Genomic DNA, 17,880 nt, shown 5'->3' on the forward strand with positions numbered 1-17,880 from the left:
GTGTGTGTGGTGGTGGTGGGGGACTTGTAAAGATGGTAGTGCCCTTTTGCCCTTTTCCTAACAAACAATAAAATATATTCTCTCTTTCCACAGAGTTTGTAAGAATGATGTCTCGTTGATTCTTCAGTAAACCTCACACTTATGCACTAAACACAACACTGGCAAGACTACGGACTGTTACTGTTTTTCTCACATGTACAAAGACCTCTTGGTGTTTTTTCAGTTACGTGCAAAACCTCTGGCTTATAAAAATCCCTTAAATGTGTTACTGTTGTATAAATCTAATATGTTTTATGTGTGTAATCAGAGATGACAGAGTGATATTTCAGCGGGAATAGACCAAACCTATGGTGTCTTTAAAAGATTATATTCATATGAATTTGCAGAAGAATTGCATGTAAAAGCCTGAAAAAATAAGATCCTGTTTGCATTGACTAGATACTGTGAAATTTTAATTATAAGATGCATTTTCTGTTTCTTTATTGTATTTGTAATTTGGGTGAATTGGTCATTAACTATGCAGTTTAGTATCTACAAGTTTGTTGAAACATTAATATGAATGTAAAAATGTATTTTCTGAATTTCAATATTTTAATGCCACTTATAGAATCTTCATCTTAAACTTGAATGTGTTAACTGTGAAATATCTAATACACATAGAAAACATGAATGCTTTGTTATGAGTTACATATTTATTATACAGAGTAGCATCTGAAACAATATTTTTAATATCTTTTTGATACCTGTTTCAGAACAATTATTAGTGATTTGTGTCTACCGCACAGTAAATATCAGTTTCATATCCTTGCACCATTTTTCCTCTTGGTGAAATTTAACTGACAACCTGCCTCATAGTACATGGTTATTTTATGTAAGCATACACAGTATGCATATATACCTCTTTGGTGTTTCATTTGTACAGCGTTTAATGACTCAGAAAACACATTGTAAATAACAAAAATGAGTGAAAAATATTGAAAATAAACACTTTTTGTGGTCAGATAACTTATGGCCATATACTAAGTCCATATCAGTTTCATGTATTTTCTTTACACAGCCTTCCAGAATTGCTCTACCTTCCCAATGAACTGAATTAGATCCCCTCGTCCCGGGCACTTTTGGAGGTCACTTATTAGAACCTTTTTCAAAGTACAGACAGTTGCACTGTAGCCAACATTGACAGGAGCCATTGGTGGAGTCCCATCCCACACTGGAGGAATGTACCAGCTCCAATTGTTTAGATCAAACTTGATCACATCCGAGAGCTTATTGATGTTGGCCTTCTTCATTTTAACATCTTTTCCAATCATTTCATTGAGCTGTTCCATCAGCTCTTTACTTCTCTTCAGCTGCTCCAGCGCAGACATGTCATACATGTTTGTATGTACAAAATGGCACACTGGCTTCTTCTTGCTAACACCCTTCAGCCTTGCAAAAGCATGAAGCACCATTTCCAGGAGGTCTTTCTCTCTGGAGCTGTCATTTGAAATACTGACAACTACAACATCACTGAGTGCCACTGCAAGGCTCGCAACTTCTTTGTCACGTTCATGGCTGTGATCATCACGAACCATCCGATGTGGCTTCAGGCCCTCTGTATCAATGAGCATGATGCAGTCACATCCCAGCTCTTTCCTGATATCTTTACTGACACTGATCAGCTGTATGAATGCCCCTCTGGTACATGTACCCTTGTTGACAGCAAACCTGACCCCAAACATGGTGTTGAGCAAAGTTGATTTACCTGAATTTTCAGCTCCAATGACTGTGATGACCTTAAGCTTGCTACTGGAATTCATGATGTTGTGCAATTCAATAAGTACCTGGCTGATCCATTTTATTGGGATGTTTGCTGCATCTCCATCAACAAGCTCAAGAGGGAAACCATCAAGCATCATCTGAGCGCACTGTCCAGGAAGCTGTTCGATGTTTTTTCTCTGACGACTGTATTCTGGTAGGCAAGTCACATTATTATACAGCTGCCCACACTCTCTAAAAAAGTGGTCTACTCTTAAAGAGCAACCTGAGATTTGGTTGTCAGTTTCCACAATTTCTTTTGTTTCCTTGAGAGATTTCTGCCTAAGCTCTTTGTATCGATCCTGGAGAGCTGACAGTTGATGCCTGGACAGGTTATCCAGTTCCATTTCCAGCAATTTGAGAAAATGGTAGCGTTGAACCTCTGAGGATGTCATCCCATGGTGGAATCGTTCGATTGCAGTTGTCATCTCAAAACTTCGCTGTTTGTTCCTTAGCTCTTTCTCTTTTTGTTTTATGGACTTGCAGTAATTGTCAGGGTTATTGTTTCCAACTTTACGCAGCCTCCAGCACTCAATTTCCACCCATGAAATTGCTTTCCAGATGTTTCCCTGATAAGGCAGTTGCTTGTCTTTGAATTCAGAGATGTTAATTACCTTTGCAGTGATTTTACTCACATTCTCCCAAGCACTCTGGCATTCATCCCTATCCTCATCAGTGAGAATCTGACAACAGTGAGCTGTGTCAGCCAAATCTGCCAATGACACTTTTTTGGTTTGGGGGCTTTCTAGCATTTTAGAGACTGATTCCTGGAGTGCCTTTAGTAGTTCTGTATCAGTCTTTTTAATCTGACTAATATCAGTCATCTTTAAACTTGGGTTCACAGTCAGTTGTTTGAGTCTATAGCTTTTCCCCTGTGTGCTGCTTATCAAAAAGATATTTGCTTCCAGATGTTTTCCTTCCAGATGCTTGAAGTAATTAGTTTCTGATTCATCACAGTAGATGTAAACAGCTGCAGATGTCTGACAGAGGAATGCAAATTGTCTTTCAGAAGCCTTGATATCTCCTCTCAGATTGGTAAAAGCCAATGGTTCTGTGAATTTATCTATCTTCCTGTTCCCACACGGGAGGTACCAGCTGATTTCCACCAGTCCATCTGAAATTCTTCTGGGGACATCACAACATGCCATGCTACGGTTACAAAATGTGTGATGAATCTGCTGATTGTTGCTCAGCAACTTGTTCAACATCTGAGATTTGGACAGAGATGTTTTCCCCAGCCTGACAAACGATACCAAAGGAATATCAGACAGCACAAGTCTTTCATCACAGTATGACTTTAGGAACGCCTGCTGAGAGGGTCTGAAAGTTCGGACAATGTCGCGCATAGACCACAGCATCATTGTGATTTCTCTTGTTTCAGAGTTTGGAAGCAAGAGCGGGACAGCAAACTGACAGAGTGACATTTTCAGGACTAAGTCCTGCTGAAGAGCACTGTCTGAACAAAGAAACAGTGCAGTTACCAAGTCCAAAAGACTGATAGCATTGCACTTGTCCTCATCTTGAGACACACATGTGGCACTTCTAGCATTTGTATTCAGTGACATGAGTTGCTTTAAAAAGGCCTCAGGAACTGCCGTTGCAGATTTTGGTTTCCTCTGTGATCGATCATACTGATTAATCTCCAGGACGGTGCTAAGTGTGAGCTTGGTGTCATACTGGTCTTCCAGTCCAATCTTTGACAGCATCTGCCTTAGACTTGGCTCTGTGAATTAACAAAAGAAACCAATAAGTGTACTAGGGCATTTTTACTGATTATGGTGCATTTATTCTAGTGCTGTCAGCGTTAATCTCGTTAAAATGACGTTAACGCCATAACCGCATTAACACGGCAAATCTCCATTAGCGAGTTATCGCGGATCGCCCCGTGCGTGGGGCTGCATGGCGTCAACGTGTTAGCGCAGTTAGCTCATTAACCCTGCGTTAATGTGGTTATGGCATTAACGCCATTTTAATGAGATTAACGCTGACAGCACTAATTTATTCACAGAGGACGCATGATAACATACTAAGATAGTGAGGGGATCATGGTAAAGCTTTAGTGTGAAGGACTGGTAACCAACACAAAATATATATAATTCATAACTGCCTTACCTCAACCTCAAGTCAAACTAAAACCTGGCAATTTAATGGCATTTATGTAAAATTAAAACTAGTGAAGCAGAAAGCCTTAATAACAAAACATGACAGTCTAAGGCCATCTGCCTCCCTCACATATTCTTTCTTCCTTCTGCTAATGTTCATTTCCCTTTCTCGAGTGCATACCTTCACCTCTCCAGGTTCTCTTCACCTGCTCCCTTGTCTCACTACAGACCACACTGTTGTCTGCAAACATCGTAGTCCACAGAGACCCCTGCCTGACCTCATCTATCAGTCTGTCCATCACCACTGGAAACACCAATCGCAGCACCACTTTTAACCAGTGTTGGGGAGAAACGGAATACAATACATGTACCGGCATTACATATTTAAAATACAAAATATGAGTAACTGTATTCCGTTACAGTTACCGTTTAAAAAGGTGGTATTCAGAATACAGTTACTTTGTTGAAATAAATGGAGTACACAGCAGATCTTTTCCTGTTTCATATGTTAAGCTCTCCCTCTCTATTTTTGGTAATTCCACACAAACCCAAACAAAACACGCATTAAGAGGCTCTAATGCCTGTGTCTCAATCTCACGGCCCATGTTACCACTACTTGCGGCCGCATAATGATGTGAAGAAAGTTTTATTATTATTATTATTGTTCAAAAAATTGTTTAATATGAAGGCAACAGGCACAGTATTACAGGCATAGCCCTAAGAATGTAGCCTTATGGGCAGTGTAGCCCAGTTGTAAGTAAGCTATTAAGACTCGACTGTACACTGTGTTTGTGTTTAATGCCGAAACAATAAGTTCCGTTCGAGCAGCCTTTCAACGCCTCTCTCTGTCTCTCGGTAGCAAAGTTGACACAAACAACAAAGTAAAGCTATTTTTCAGCTACGAGCCCGACACGGAACGTTTATCCAGAGGTCCCTTTACTACGGTTTGGAGCCGCAGACCTGTTTTATAAATGCGCGGAATAGTTTTCTATACGAGATCACTGCAAAAAGTGCAGCCTTACCTAATGTCCACCCTACTGTTACTCATTTTATATTAAGATTTAAAAATCTAGTTGGTATTGATATGGCGAGTAACCTGCAGTAATAGTAATAAATCATACAGCAATAGTACATTCATGTAGTTGTAAAAAGCATGATAATATATTAAGTAATCCAAAGTATTCAGAATATGTTACTCTCATTGAGTAACGTAAAGGAATATGTTACAAAATATATTTTGGGCCATGTATTCTGTAATCTGTAGTGGAATACATTTTAAAAGTAACCTTCCCAACACTGCTTTTAACTCATCTCTCACTCTTACAGCACACCTCACCACTGTCTCTGCTGTCCTCATGCATCTCCTTCACCACCCTCACGTACACATAGTTCCTCTCTTGACAACCTGTCATATACTTTCTCTAGATCCACAAAGACACAGTGAAGCTCCTTCCAACCTTCTCTATACTTCTCCATCAACACAAACAGCATCTGTAGTGCTCCTTCTCGGCATGAAGCCACACTGCCGCTCACTGATCGTCACCTCTTTTCTTAATCTAGCTTTAGCAGCTCTTTCCCATAGATTCATGGTATCACTCATCACCTTTATTCTTCTGTAGTAAATGCACCTTTGTTCTTGAAAATTGGTATCAGTCAAGTACATTTGTACATGTAATGTGAGAAAATAAATGCTAGCAGTTGTAATTCTTCAAATATATCAAATATGTCTATATAGTTGACATTAAAAAAAATAATTAAAAGGCAATTCATTTAGCATCATCTCACCTGTGCGTGTGCAGATAGAAATTGGCTCGCTGCACCTATCATTCACCACTGTTGAGACAGAGATGGTGTACTTTGTGTCTGGTTCTAAATCAGAGACTTTCTTGCAGTAATCATTGGTGTGTATCACCAGAGGCTCTCTTCCTGGACTTTCAACAGCTATAAGAAATTGTTGAGGAATTCCCTCCATTTTTTCTCCATCCATCCATTTTAAGGACAGAGATGTGGCATCGGAGTGCTCTTTTGTTAAATGCCGAGGGGGTGGCACAACTGCAAGAGAGCAGTGATTATGTTTAATCCAATTAAAATATGAACAGCGAAGCAAATCTAAAAATGATGTGGATTTTCACATTTACCCGTGAAGACAGTTGCAGTGACCCATTCGCTTAATTTGCCATCTTCATCTTCTGTGGCCACGCTGAAGAAATACTCTTGTCCAAGTTCAAGGTTGCTTATTTCTATTTTATGAAAATTTTTGATGACTAAGCGACCTTCCACCTTCTGCGAAGAGCTCCACATGATCCTGAAGCTTCTGGGTCCTTCTAGTCCCTCTGGGCTTCCCCAGCTGAGGACCACAGAGTTTGGCTTCACTGAAGGGAACTGAATCCTACCAGGAGGGGGCACCACTGGAAAATGTCATGTAAAACAAGAAAACATTTTCTTTCCACTGTACTCATTTACCTAACAATAAAAAAGGTACATATTTGAATTCCTTTGATTCCAACATTATTATGATTATTAGCAAAACAAAATTTTTAAATATGGTTAAAAAAAAAAAGCATTTCTTGTCTTAAAACCACAGAATGACTCAATAATTTAGTCATTATAAGTTATAATTGATAATGCATTTGTTAATACCTGAAAAAAATGTTTTGCACTTCAAAGTCTGTCTAATTAATTGGCTTTGGAGAGCCATAAATCTCTGAAGATAGTGCCAACAGCACACCGCGGCACACTTTTAGCTTTTGACCTTTGACTTTAGAGTAAAGTCCAAACACTTTCATAAAACCATTTTAGATGTTTCTATTTCTTTATTGGTCTGCTGTGACATGGTAGCAGTGCGCTCAACTTCGTCTGTGAAGGTTCTCAGTTATCCAGGTCATCGTAGTCAAAGGAGTTTGCAAAGAAAAGCGTCTGGACTTCTTTGAGTTGCGTGAAGACGTTTCACCTCTCATCTGAGAAGCTTCTTCAGTTCTAAGGTCAAATGGCCGAGAGTCCCAGATTTAAACCCAGTGGGAGTATCCCCCCAAGGAGGGACAAAGGACCCCCTGGTGATCCTCTAATCACATGTGCCAAGGTGTGAAAGTGGGTGTGGGACCTAATCAGCCAGGGTTTCGGGTGAGCTCATTGTGAAACCTAGCCCCACCCTATCATGTGATTTCCTGAGGTCAGATGGCCCAGGATGTGAGTGGGCGTTAAGGCGTCTGGGGAGGGAACTCAAAACTGGATTATAGATGGCAGACAGTTGGTGTCATAAACCACCGCCTCTGTTCAAAGATGGTCGCTCACAGTGGACATAGATGGCCTCTTTCACTCCTCTTTCAAACCATCTGTCCTCTCTGTCCAATATGTGAACATTGGCATCCTCGAAAGAGTGACCTTTATCCTTAAGATGCAGGTGGACTGCTGAGTCTTGTCCTGTGGAGGTGGCTCTTCTATGTTGTGCCATGCGCTTGTGAAGTGGCTGTTTGGTCTCTCCAATGTAGAGGTCTGGGCATTCCTCGCTGCACTGTACAGCATACACCACGTTGTTCAGTCTGTGTTTTGGAGTTTTGTCTTTCCTGACCTCAGGAAATCACATGATAGGGTGGGGCCAGGTTTCACAATGAGCTCACCCGAAACCCTGGCTGATTAGGTCCCACACCCACTTTCACACCTTGGCACATGTGATTAGAGGATCACCAGGGGGTCCTTTGTCCCTCCTTGGGGGGATACTCCCACTGGGTTTAAATCTGGGACTCTCGGCCATTTGACCTTAGAACTGAAGAAGCTTCTCGGATGAGAGGTGAAACATCTTCAAGCAACTCAAAGAAGTCCAGACGCTTTTCTTTGCAAACTCCTTTGACTGCGCTCAACTTCGAATCTAAGGTAATGGCACACACTGGTGATTATACGTGTGATTATTTACAGATGGTGACATAACTGCATTTCAGCTATAAGCTGTCAGCAATCAATCCATATATATTAAAAATTATTTTCATCAATGAATGTCATTACTTTCTGTTTTCTGCTTTGAAACTGAACTTTCCAAACAAAATTTGATAGTCTTTCTTCCCTGTATTAATTTCATATAATTTTTTTTTAAATTATATGAAAAGAAGAAAGTGTCAAAACATCATTAAATGGTGAATCTCTCCATTGATTTCTTATTGTAACCACAGATCATTGTTACTTAGATGCCTTAGTGAATCATTATATAGTGTCAGTCACCTTTGTGTGGCATTTCATAGTCCTCGGGTTCTTCATCATCAGACAACTGTAATTAAATAGTGATTGTAAGCAAAATGCAGCACATCAGCGATTATTTCGATATCACCTTTTCACATGACTCACGGCCTGTTGTGTCCTCCATGCCCTGTGCTCAGTGATGTCATGTCCCCTGTGTTTCCCCTCTGCACAAATGCTGCAAATAGACATCTGATCAGTCCTGCAGAAGAAATCCAGAGGCTTTTCATAATGAAGACACCGTTTTCTCTCGACTTCACTGCACACATCTATGAACTTATGTCTAATCAGGGCATCCACTTTGTAGTGTTGCCGGCCATCCTTCTCACAGAAGGAAACGCTGCAGGTCAGGCAGGTCTTCACAGCAGCAGTTTTGCGACAAATGTCACAGATCACCTGTCTGTTTTCAAACAGAAAAGTAAAAGGTTTATTAGTATTGACATTGCCTTCTTTATCAATGAACTGAAATTCAGCAGTTATCTTACATATTATCGTATATAATAGTCTCAACGTCAGAGTCGAAATCCCTTGATCCACTTGTTTTAGATGATGAGTAACCCGATGTAGACGACTTTGTGGATTCTGCTCTCTCTAGATCATCCTGGTGGAGACTGAAAGGCAAAGGGGGGAGGGGGTTTATTCCAGCCATCTCAAAATTTTGTAATATGAGCAGGAAGAAGTCAGTGGAGGTATGTTGCATTACCATCTAAAGTCTCTGACTTTAGGTCTGCGTGACAATGCAATGAATGCACTGGATCTACTTTCTACAGTTTATATACTGTGTTTGTAGCTAATCTGGAGAAAACAGGGAAGGCGCTCTATTCACATGTGTTCACTAGTTTGGGGGCATCCCAGACACATTTCTTAAAGGTCAGCAATAAAGAAATCTGTAAGCAGTATAAGCAAATCATATTTAAACTGCTGGGGATAAAGTCTGGCGTACGTTTTGTTGTCCTCAGAAGTTGATTCTGTCTCTTGTTCAAAATAGTCCCAGTCTGGATTCTGCAATCTGAAAGAATAATGACATCATTTGTTAAGCTACTTCTTGTCATGGCTTCACAATTATGAACAAAGTAGGCAAGATTTTCAAGCTTGAACACATTTAAGTACCAAGTTGGAGGGACTTGGTTACCAAGATGGCTTTACTCAACAACTTTGAGGGTTGGATCTTTTTTATGCTTTCCACTGTCAAAATTGAATTTACACATGAGCAGATTGAGCTGGGTACTCCTAGCTTTAGCAAACGTATGTGTCAGTTGTTCTTAAATGGATGGAAGTTTCAGTTAACATTTTGGTGGCTACTCAAACCTGATTTTAACAACAACCTGCTTTAAAAAGTTTAAAAAGCTTCAAATAAAACTAGCCAGATTTGACTGTCTTACTGGTTTTGGGGTTGGTCATCAATGAAAGTCCTCTTCGGCAAACATGGAGAATATTTAGCCTCCTCAATGATATTAAAAGTCTGCACTGGATATACAGCAGCTGTAGGCCCCATTAAGTTTAACCTGAAAAATCATTGCAAAGAGCAAATGTTATGCATGCATTTAGTTAATAAACAGATGTGTGGCATGCTGTCTAATATATTTTAATGTTTAAAACATACTTGGGAAGACTCGCAACACCAGTCATATGTCCACCCCAATATTTTGGCATCCCATATACTTTTCTGAAAGACACCAACAAGACTAGGACATTGAAGCTTTATTTGGCCCTTTTATTAGCAAAACTATAAGGATAAAAGCTTACATTTCACCCATTCCAGCTAGACACAGTTAATTTTAATAAAATTGTAACTTATGAAGGTTTAACCACAGAAAGAAATTTTATAAAAATCTGATATATATTACTGTTTTACTGTAAAACAAATTCAACAAGCTTTCTATAGGGCTTCTGTACTGCAAATAATAAAAAAAAGTTAAAAAAGAACTAGAATCTTGCAGCTATGGGAACCATAATGTCAGACATTTGAGTCTAAAATCCACCATCAAAGATGAAAAAACAATAGAAGAATTGTGAATAAATCGGCCTTACTGATCTTTCCTAAAATGGAGAGGTACGTCTTTGGAAGAACTATCTGAAGCACAGACAGACCCCGGTGTTTCCTCACTGAGAAAAAGATAAATAAATTGCATTTCTCTTAAACAGATGACAAAAAATTAAAAATACTCAGTCAGCAGATTTCATCCATTTTTTTAAAAATCCAGCAAAACTAACAACATCACTGAGTTTGCATCTAAAGTTACATCAGGCATCCTTTAAAATATTATGCTAACCAGTCTAAAATCCACCAGTAATAAATTAATAAATACTACAACTAATATTACAACTAATACTAATCATCATCATCACCACCATAAAATAATAAATAAGAGAGAAAATTAACCATCAAAGATGAAAAAATAATAAAATCTGTCTTACAGATGTTTCTTGAAATGGAGAGGTACATCTTTGGAGGAGCTCATTGACTGACAGTCAGATTGGTGTTCATTTTTAGACCATTGTGTCTTTTCACTGTGTAGAAAGAAGGATTTAGTGAGAAACCAAAACAACTTTTAAAATGTGTATTTCTGAAGAATAGTAAGGTTTGCCACAGTAGGGTGCTCAAAGGTAGATCTTACAGATGTTTCCTGAAATGGAGAGGTACGTCTTTGGAGGAACTCTCTGACGGACAGACAGAGTGTGCAGACCCTGGTGTTTTCTCACTGAGAAAAAAGTAACAATAAATTGTATGTCTTTTAAACAGCTGAGACGTCTAAGGGAAGATGATACCATTTTTGAATCTCTAACAAAACTAACAACATCACTGAGTTTACATTCAAAGTTACATAAGGCATCCTTTAAAATATCAGGCATGCCAGTCTAAATCCACTATCAATGCTAAAAAATCAATATAAATAGAATAATTAAGTCATACTAGTACTACTAGTTATAATAATAATAATAATAAAAAGCAGAAGAAGAAGAAAGAGAAAATTCACCATCAAAGATGAAAAAATAATAAAATAAATCTTACAGATGTTTCTTGAAATGGAGAGGTACATCTTTGGAAGAGCTCACTGACTGACAGTCAGATTGGTGTTCATTTTTAGACCACTGTGTCTTTTTACTGTGTAGAAAGAAGGATTTAGTGAAAAAAAAAAACATCCTTTGAAATGTGTATTTTTAAAGAATGGGAAGGCTTGCTACAGTAGGGTGCTCAAAGGTAGATCTTACAGATGTTTCCTGAAATGGAGAGGTACGTCTTTGGAGGAACTCTGTGACGCACAGACAGAGTGTGCAGGCTTCGGTGTTTTCCCACTGAGAAAACATCACAAAATCCATGAATGTAAAAATTTAATTAATGATTCCATGATATGATAATACACAAATCTCTCCACGCATGGGCTTACTTGATATGTGTATTACATGTAAATGGAAGTTAATGAGTCTTTATCAAGGCTCTGAGTTGAACTGACAAAGCAGAGTACAGTTCCTTAAACTGCATCATGCTTAAATGAGATGCTGAGATCTTACTGAAGCCTGAGGAATGCATATTGGTAGGCAGGATGTGTCTACCTACTATTTTGAGTCTTTTTTGCTAAGATAAGCTAAATGGCTGTCACATTTCGCACGAGGCTAGCAATCTTTTCACCTTAGCATTGTCAAAAAAGCAAGAAAATAAAATGGTGTTTACATATGAAAATATCCCTTAATAGTTTTTTTAATGTGTAAGTGAGCATGTTACTGTTTAATTTTGAAACTCTGCACCAAAACATTCACAGGACTTTAGCCTCGGTGTCTTCAGTCTGAGTTTATGAAACCTTGGCTTCTTTTTCACACACTGCAGCTATTTTGAATGTTATCAGGTTGAGTGTCCTCCAACATTGTTATCAGTGCCAGCAATATTACTGTACTACTATAGTTGGCCCTTCCTGCGCCTTCTGGTTCACTAAGTAGGCCATAAATCCTGATAGCAGCATTTCATGGAGCATGTTTTGTTTCAAAATACATTTGCAAGGTTTATGCCTGGTGTCCAGTTATTTTCACTGCCTGACTGGGTCTTATCAGTCTCTGCCCATCCTTTGCCACAACTCTATCACATGAATCTTTTCCTGTAAGGAAACAAAGATATTAGTCTTGACTGGAAATTATATAACAGATGTAACCTGACTTAAGGTCTATGATAGAATTTCTTTCTGGAGTTTTTTCTGGAGTTAATGTCTCTATTTTATCATGTTCATGTACAGGAGGCATGACTAGTGTGTTCCTTCACGGGCGAATTGTATGGATTGAAAATGATTCTGTAAAGAGATCATTTTCATTTTTAAATCAAACCATGTCAGTGTGAATGTAGCCAGAAAACTGAAATAGCAGAAGAGTAGAGATTTGTCAGTCATAGCATAAATCATTTGCTGGACTTTCACACAGGAGACTTGGCTTTATAATCGAATGTAGACTCGTTTTGTGTTTTTTCATCTTCTTTTTCTTTTGGTTTTGTTTTGGGGGTTTTTCATTCTGCATTCACTTTCAATTTTTTAATTTTTAGTTTCTGTTTGGGTTTATGCACTTGGATATTTTGGGCATCAGAAGATGATGTTTTGCATTACATTTCTCCAGTGGAGGTCCTAGCCTGTTTGGCGCCCTGGGCGAACACTCCCTCTGGCGCCCCCCCCCCCACACACACACACACACACACAAAACATGTTAAGGATTTAACATAAAACTGTTGTCCACACACACATATATTAAGAGAGAGAGAGAGAGTATGCATAGTATGCAAACGGCTACCAAACAGCCATCATAATTCGTCATACAATGAGAACAGGACAAATCAACAATTGACAATGACTAATTAATATTAAAATCTGTAACATAATGTATTGTTTGGAGTTTCGTCTGTTACTGTTACTATTTTTACCATTTCTTCTTGGGGCAACTGTAACCCACATTATTTCCTTAGGGATTAATAAAGTATTCTGATTCTGATTGTTTCAGGATGACCTGCCATTATCCAATGACACATCTGTTTACCTGTATCATTTGTTCGTTTCTCCTCCTCTTCTTTTCTCTTTTTTCTAAACTGAGCACCTGATGGCTTTGAACTTTTCTTGTCCATCTTCCATTGGTTTTAATTTTGCACTCCAGTATGAACACCCATCCCTCAACCAGAGGATCACCACAACATAACCTAATAGACCTACACCTTAGTTCACAGATTAACTTTGTCTAGGGTTTATTTCTGGGATTTCACACAACCCAGGATTCAAATCAGGAATACATAATGGGCTTGGATTTACAACATTATGAATGAAATGTGCTCTATTTGGAAGCAGCAGGTCTCCTCCCTTTCGACGGGTTATGTGTGAGACTTTAAATCATCAAACTGTAAATTATAAATTTTAAATTATTGATCCCTTTACCCCGAGTCCTAAAGTGTATATTTATTTTCTTACTCTACTATATTTATTGTTCGTTTATTTGCACTGCTGTAACTGGAGCCTCGTCGTCTCGTCTCTCTATATACTGGACTGTATGACAATAAAGTTTACTTTGACTTCAGCAGCGAGCAGGCGCACCGAGGGCTCTCGCGCTCAGTTTTCGTGTATAGAATTTCGAAAAAACATCGGTGCAAATTATAAGTCTGTATCATAATGTCCGGTGTTTTCGTGTTTGTTGTTCTGTTTTTATTTTGTTTTATTTTGCGAGTTGGTTATTAGATGCTGCTCCAGCCAGCCAGAGAATCCCCCGCCGCCCCGCCCTCTCCTCCCTGTGCCGCAAGCAGCAGGCGCACCTTGCAAACGGAGGGCGCCCTTACTCCCAGCAATGGGCGATAGAAAACCGATCGGTGCCTATGACATTCCCAATATGCGCTGGCTGCCGTCGGGGCAGCATGAGTACGAGCATTTTTTTTTTTTTTTTTTTTGCCGATGCCCGTGATGCCGCCCCCCATCACGATGCCGCCCCGGGCAACCGCCCGTGTCGCCCGTATCTAAAACCGCTACTGCATTTCTCAGACAATACCTGTGTTTTCATGCCTGGATGGGTTTATTAAACCACTTTGCCGTTATGCTGGGCTGGAGGACACCTGAAAAGATTTTATGTGCACTCATTCACTACCTTGAGGTGTCAAAATAATCAAACTTTCTATTGACCATTCATCTGAAGCATAATCATGGGAGTAGCAAGCACAGACTTAAGGCATGTAATGGGTTACTAAGGTTTGAAACAGATGGTTAAATACAACTAACAACTTGCAGCCTCTTCCAGTAAGTCACCATGTAATTGACATATCTCTATATTTTTTCAGTAGCACTGTCATTTGGAAGATCTTCTCACCTTTTGCTCTTGTTGCTACAGCCAGACGATATTCCTGTCAATTCTTCATCACTGAATTTAGACACAAGGCTCTTCACTCTGACCCTTAAACGTGTCAAAACAGTATTCTGTAAATCTGCTTCATTCTTTGTCCTTGAAGAGCAAATCTTGCTTACTAGATTTTGAGAACAAAAAGTACAAAAAAGGATCCCTACCTTGCATCATCGTTCTCCGAAGACTCCATATGTTTTTCTGATTTTCTGATTAAATCTTACACCATCCTCTTTTGGACAATACTGCTACTACTGGGCCATAGACGATGAGTACCAACCTGCAGATGTAATTAAAAACCACATATCAAGTATCAAATCCTAAAGTGATACTGAGTGATCTAATAAACATATGGTTGTATTCTGATTTCAGTGCATAATGTTAGACACACTGGGGTAAATTTCACAATTTCAGAGGTTATAAAAACTGAAAAAACTGTAAACAGCTGTAAATTATGTTGCCCACAATGCCTTTAACTTTAAAGTTTAATGTGATTGCAAAATTAGAGCAAAATTAAAGCTATTTCTTGTATTTTGTAAACTTTGTAATATATAATAACTATTACTGTTATTTTCTTGGCACAACTGTAACCACATAATTTCCTTAGGGATTAATAAATTATTCAGATTCTGATTCTGTTTAATTTATAAGACATAATAATTTCTCATTATAATAATAAAGTACTGATTTTACACAAAGTTTTACAAAGTTTTTTAAAATGTTAATTCTAATAACTACTGTCACTTTCAAAGTCAGAGGAAAAATAGGTAATGGTATAATACAAAAACCTAAAATCTGGACTCACTATAAAAGAAAGAAAGAAAATATTAACCCTCTGAGGTCTACGTGTCATCAGTAACAGGACCAGCCCTAATCCTAACTGAAGCCCTATGATAATATATCACTTCTGTTTTTATTAACTTATTCTCTTAAGTCTTAACAATCAGGGAGCAAATAAAATTATTAGTCTAACTGACAGGCATCAAAAACTATTAACTATTTTAAACCAGAAAAGTCAGTCTGCCTTTCTTAGAAATAAAGCATCATCAAGTGTGATGATTTCAGCTTTAGAGGGTTAGAAAGAGTTACAATTTTGGAGAAGAAGGGTTTGGTAGGTATGCAAAGAGCGATGGATTCAAGGTAAAAAAAAAAAAAAAAAAAAAAAAAAAAAAAGCAGGACAAAAGGAACACCTTGATAATAATTTGTGTGACCCATGAAGGACAGATGATACAGTAAAAATCAGCACATAATTATGACCAAACTTTATTTTTCAGGTCACCATAGCTGGCCAAACTTTCCTGAACTTAGCAAATATAGAGTTTCAGTTAATGGTACGTCACTAATTTGTCAAAAACTAAACTAGCAAGCGTACCGAAGTGGCAGTTACCAACAAAAAACACCATTCTCTCAATAAAAACATTAGAAACATTATACTTGTGTTTGATGATTTGCTGGAATCTTAATTAGGCACTCTCTCAACAGCACTTTGAGAATCCTTGCACTCGAGTAAATTTTTAAATTTCTACTTATAAAGGCTCACAGAAAATCTATATATCACGAAAGGCAGAAGTTAAATATTACATGATAGTATGTGTAGCTACTTGGACAGTCCTTTCAGGTCAGGAAACTTTTGAAGGTCAGGAAATCTGCCATCGTAGAACTTTTTTGAATGTCGCCTGCACTATCAGACTATTATTTCAAAACAAGAGAAATTTGATGTAGAATAAAAATTATATACCTGAAACCCATCTGTATTTACATTCCTCATCAACTGTCCACTTAGACAATGGTAAACCTACTCTAAAGTGTTTTGGACCTTTTTTGACTTGTATGTGGAAGTAAAATTACTTACCTGAAAGAGTCTCCTGGAGATCCAATTCTCAGACAAAACCCAGAGTCCACTGTAGTGAGCGGGAGGTGAGAGAGTTAAAAGGGAGGAGACTGAATTGCACAATATGACTTACATAATATGACAGTATAAAATGACTGACAAAGTTACTGGACTCTCATTCTCATATATTTAATAATTAACCTGTTCACATGCTAGCATGCTATATGGTTTGGATTTATGATTAGTTAAGACCTTGTGTCAAAAAAAACGTATTCATACTTTTGTGAATGTGCCCTCTTGCAAACTGCATTTCAACAGACTTTGAAGGAAAAAAATAAATTAAACGGGCTCATAAAAGTTTTATTTTAGTAATCCAACCACAACTAAGGTCTTAAAAACACAGATTACAGCCAGGTTCAAGGATTCATTAGGTGAATGATCCTGTACAAGGAGGCACAGAGAACAGGATGGAGCACATATCACAGGGAGAGGTGGCGTTACTAATAACTCTCTCAGTCAATCACATCCCTCGACTCCTTGCTCTGAAGCAGTTGTTCCCATCCAATGTAAATATTCAGTTAGGCCCACAAGTTTTTTGACAGCTCAAGACAATGAGTCAAAAAACTGAATTTCTGCAAGATACCCACTGAATTTCTGCAAGATAACAGGGACTTGGTGAATGTATTTACGTTCATCAAGTCCCTGTTAGTATGAACTACATTACCCAGGAGGCTTTATTTAGTAATGGACTACAGTGTCCAGCAGCCTTTGTGCAGTCATGGGAGTGGCTCCTGAGCTCGGCCTGACTTTGCTCCTTGGCTGAGGATATGAGAGGGTTGCTGGGAACTGAAGGGAGTAGCCCATCACGTGTTTGTTATGACTGGTGTCCATCACATAAACGTGAGTCCATGTTCCATGTATAAGATGCTTCACACTCCACTTTGATCCATATTGGTTCTAGCTAGTGATGGGCAAAGCGAGGCACTGAAACATTCGAAGCATTTGTGTGTGTGAATTGTATCAAGGTTTCGAAGCAATCTGAAGCCCATCTCCACAGTGACACCTGCTGGCCAGGTCTTGATATCGTCACATCTTGATAAGGCTGTTTAACAGTGATGCAGACATGTCCTGCACAGTTCCAAACAAAACTACTTATTACACCAGACTGTCAATAATGATGATAAACACATGGTTTGGAGAAATCTTTGCATAAACAAGACAAGAAAAATATTGACATTAACGCTAGAAGCATTAGGTTTTAATTCTAATTAATTTAAAATATATATTTAATAAAAAAGATTAAATGTGTGTTGTTCTCCTTATAAAAAAGGGTGACATTTATTATATTTTCACGTGCCATCTCTGACCAATTGTAACAGTCCATGTCACGCACGTTCCCCAGTACATTTCTGAATCATCCTCTGCTGAATGATCTCTGAACCATGACAAAACTTTCATTAACTTTACACTGCTGTGGATGCTGTATCTTGTAGCACTGGCATGAACCTGCAAGCCTCCTGTTTATGAGATATTCACACCAGAGGTGTCAGGAGGAATAGAAAAGGAACAGAAAAAAG

The 17,880-nt window shown here is 38.5% G+C and overlaps 2 protein-coding genes across 2 annotated transcripts in view; one reads left to right on the forward strand and one right to left on the reverse strand.

Annotated features, from left to right (window-relative positions):
- cabp2a (calcium binding protein 2a) overlaps positions 1-1,028 on the forward strand; it is a 21,136-nt gene extending 20,108 nt beyond the window's left edge. Inside the window, exon 7 of the mRNA XM_039613134.1 lies at positions 94-1,028. Coding sequence (XP_039469068.1) covers positions 94-119 — 26 coding nt within the window. The 3' untranslated portion in view covers positions 120-1,028. The remainder of the gene's footprint in view (positions 1-93) is intronic.
- On the reverse strand, positions 1,027-16,361 carry LOC120440492 (up-regulator of cell proliferation-like). Its single transcript, XM_039613133.1, has 17 exons — positions 16,325-16,361; positions 14,636-14,751; positions 14,442-14,525; positions 11,340-11,423; positions 11,140-11,232; positions 10,745-10,828; positions 10,545-10,637; positions 10,158-10,232; positions 9,730-9,792; positions 9,509-9,631; positions 9,070-9,135; positions 8,612-8,737; positions 8,235-8,526; positions 8,112-8,157; positions 6,038-6,307; positions 5,685-5,951; positions 1,027-3,520 (listed from the first exon to the last, which is right to left on the reverse strand). Exons 2-17 carry the CDS (start codon positions 14,662-14,664, stop codon positions 1,050-1,052), a joined length of 4,266 nt encoding a protein of 1,421 aa, XP_039469067.1. The 5' UTR covers positions 14,665-14,751; positions 16,325-16,361; the 3' UTR covers positions 1,027-1,049.
- Positions 16,362-17,880: the final 1,519 nt, after the last annotated feature.

This window comes from Oreochromis aureus, linkage group 6 (assembly GCF_013358895.1).
Source record: "Oreochromis aureus strain Israel breed Guangdong linkage group 6, ZZ_aureus, whole genome shotgun sequence".
NCBI lineage: Eukaryota > Metazoa > Chordata > Actinopteri > Cichliformes > Cichlidae > Oreochromis > Oreochromis aureus.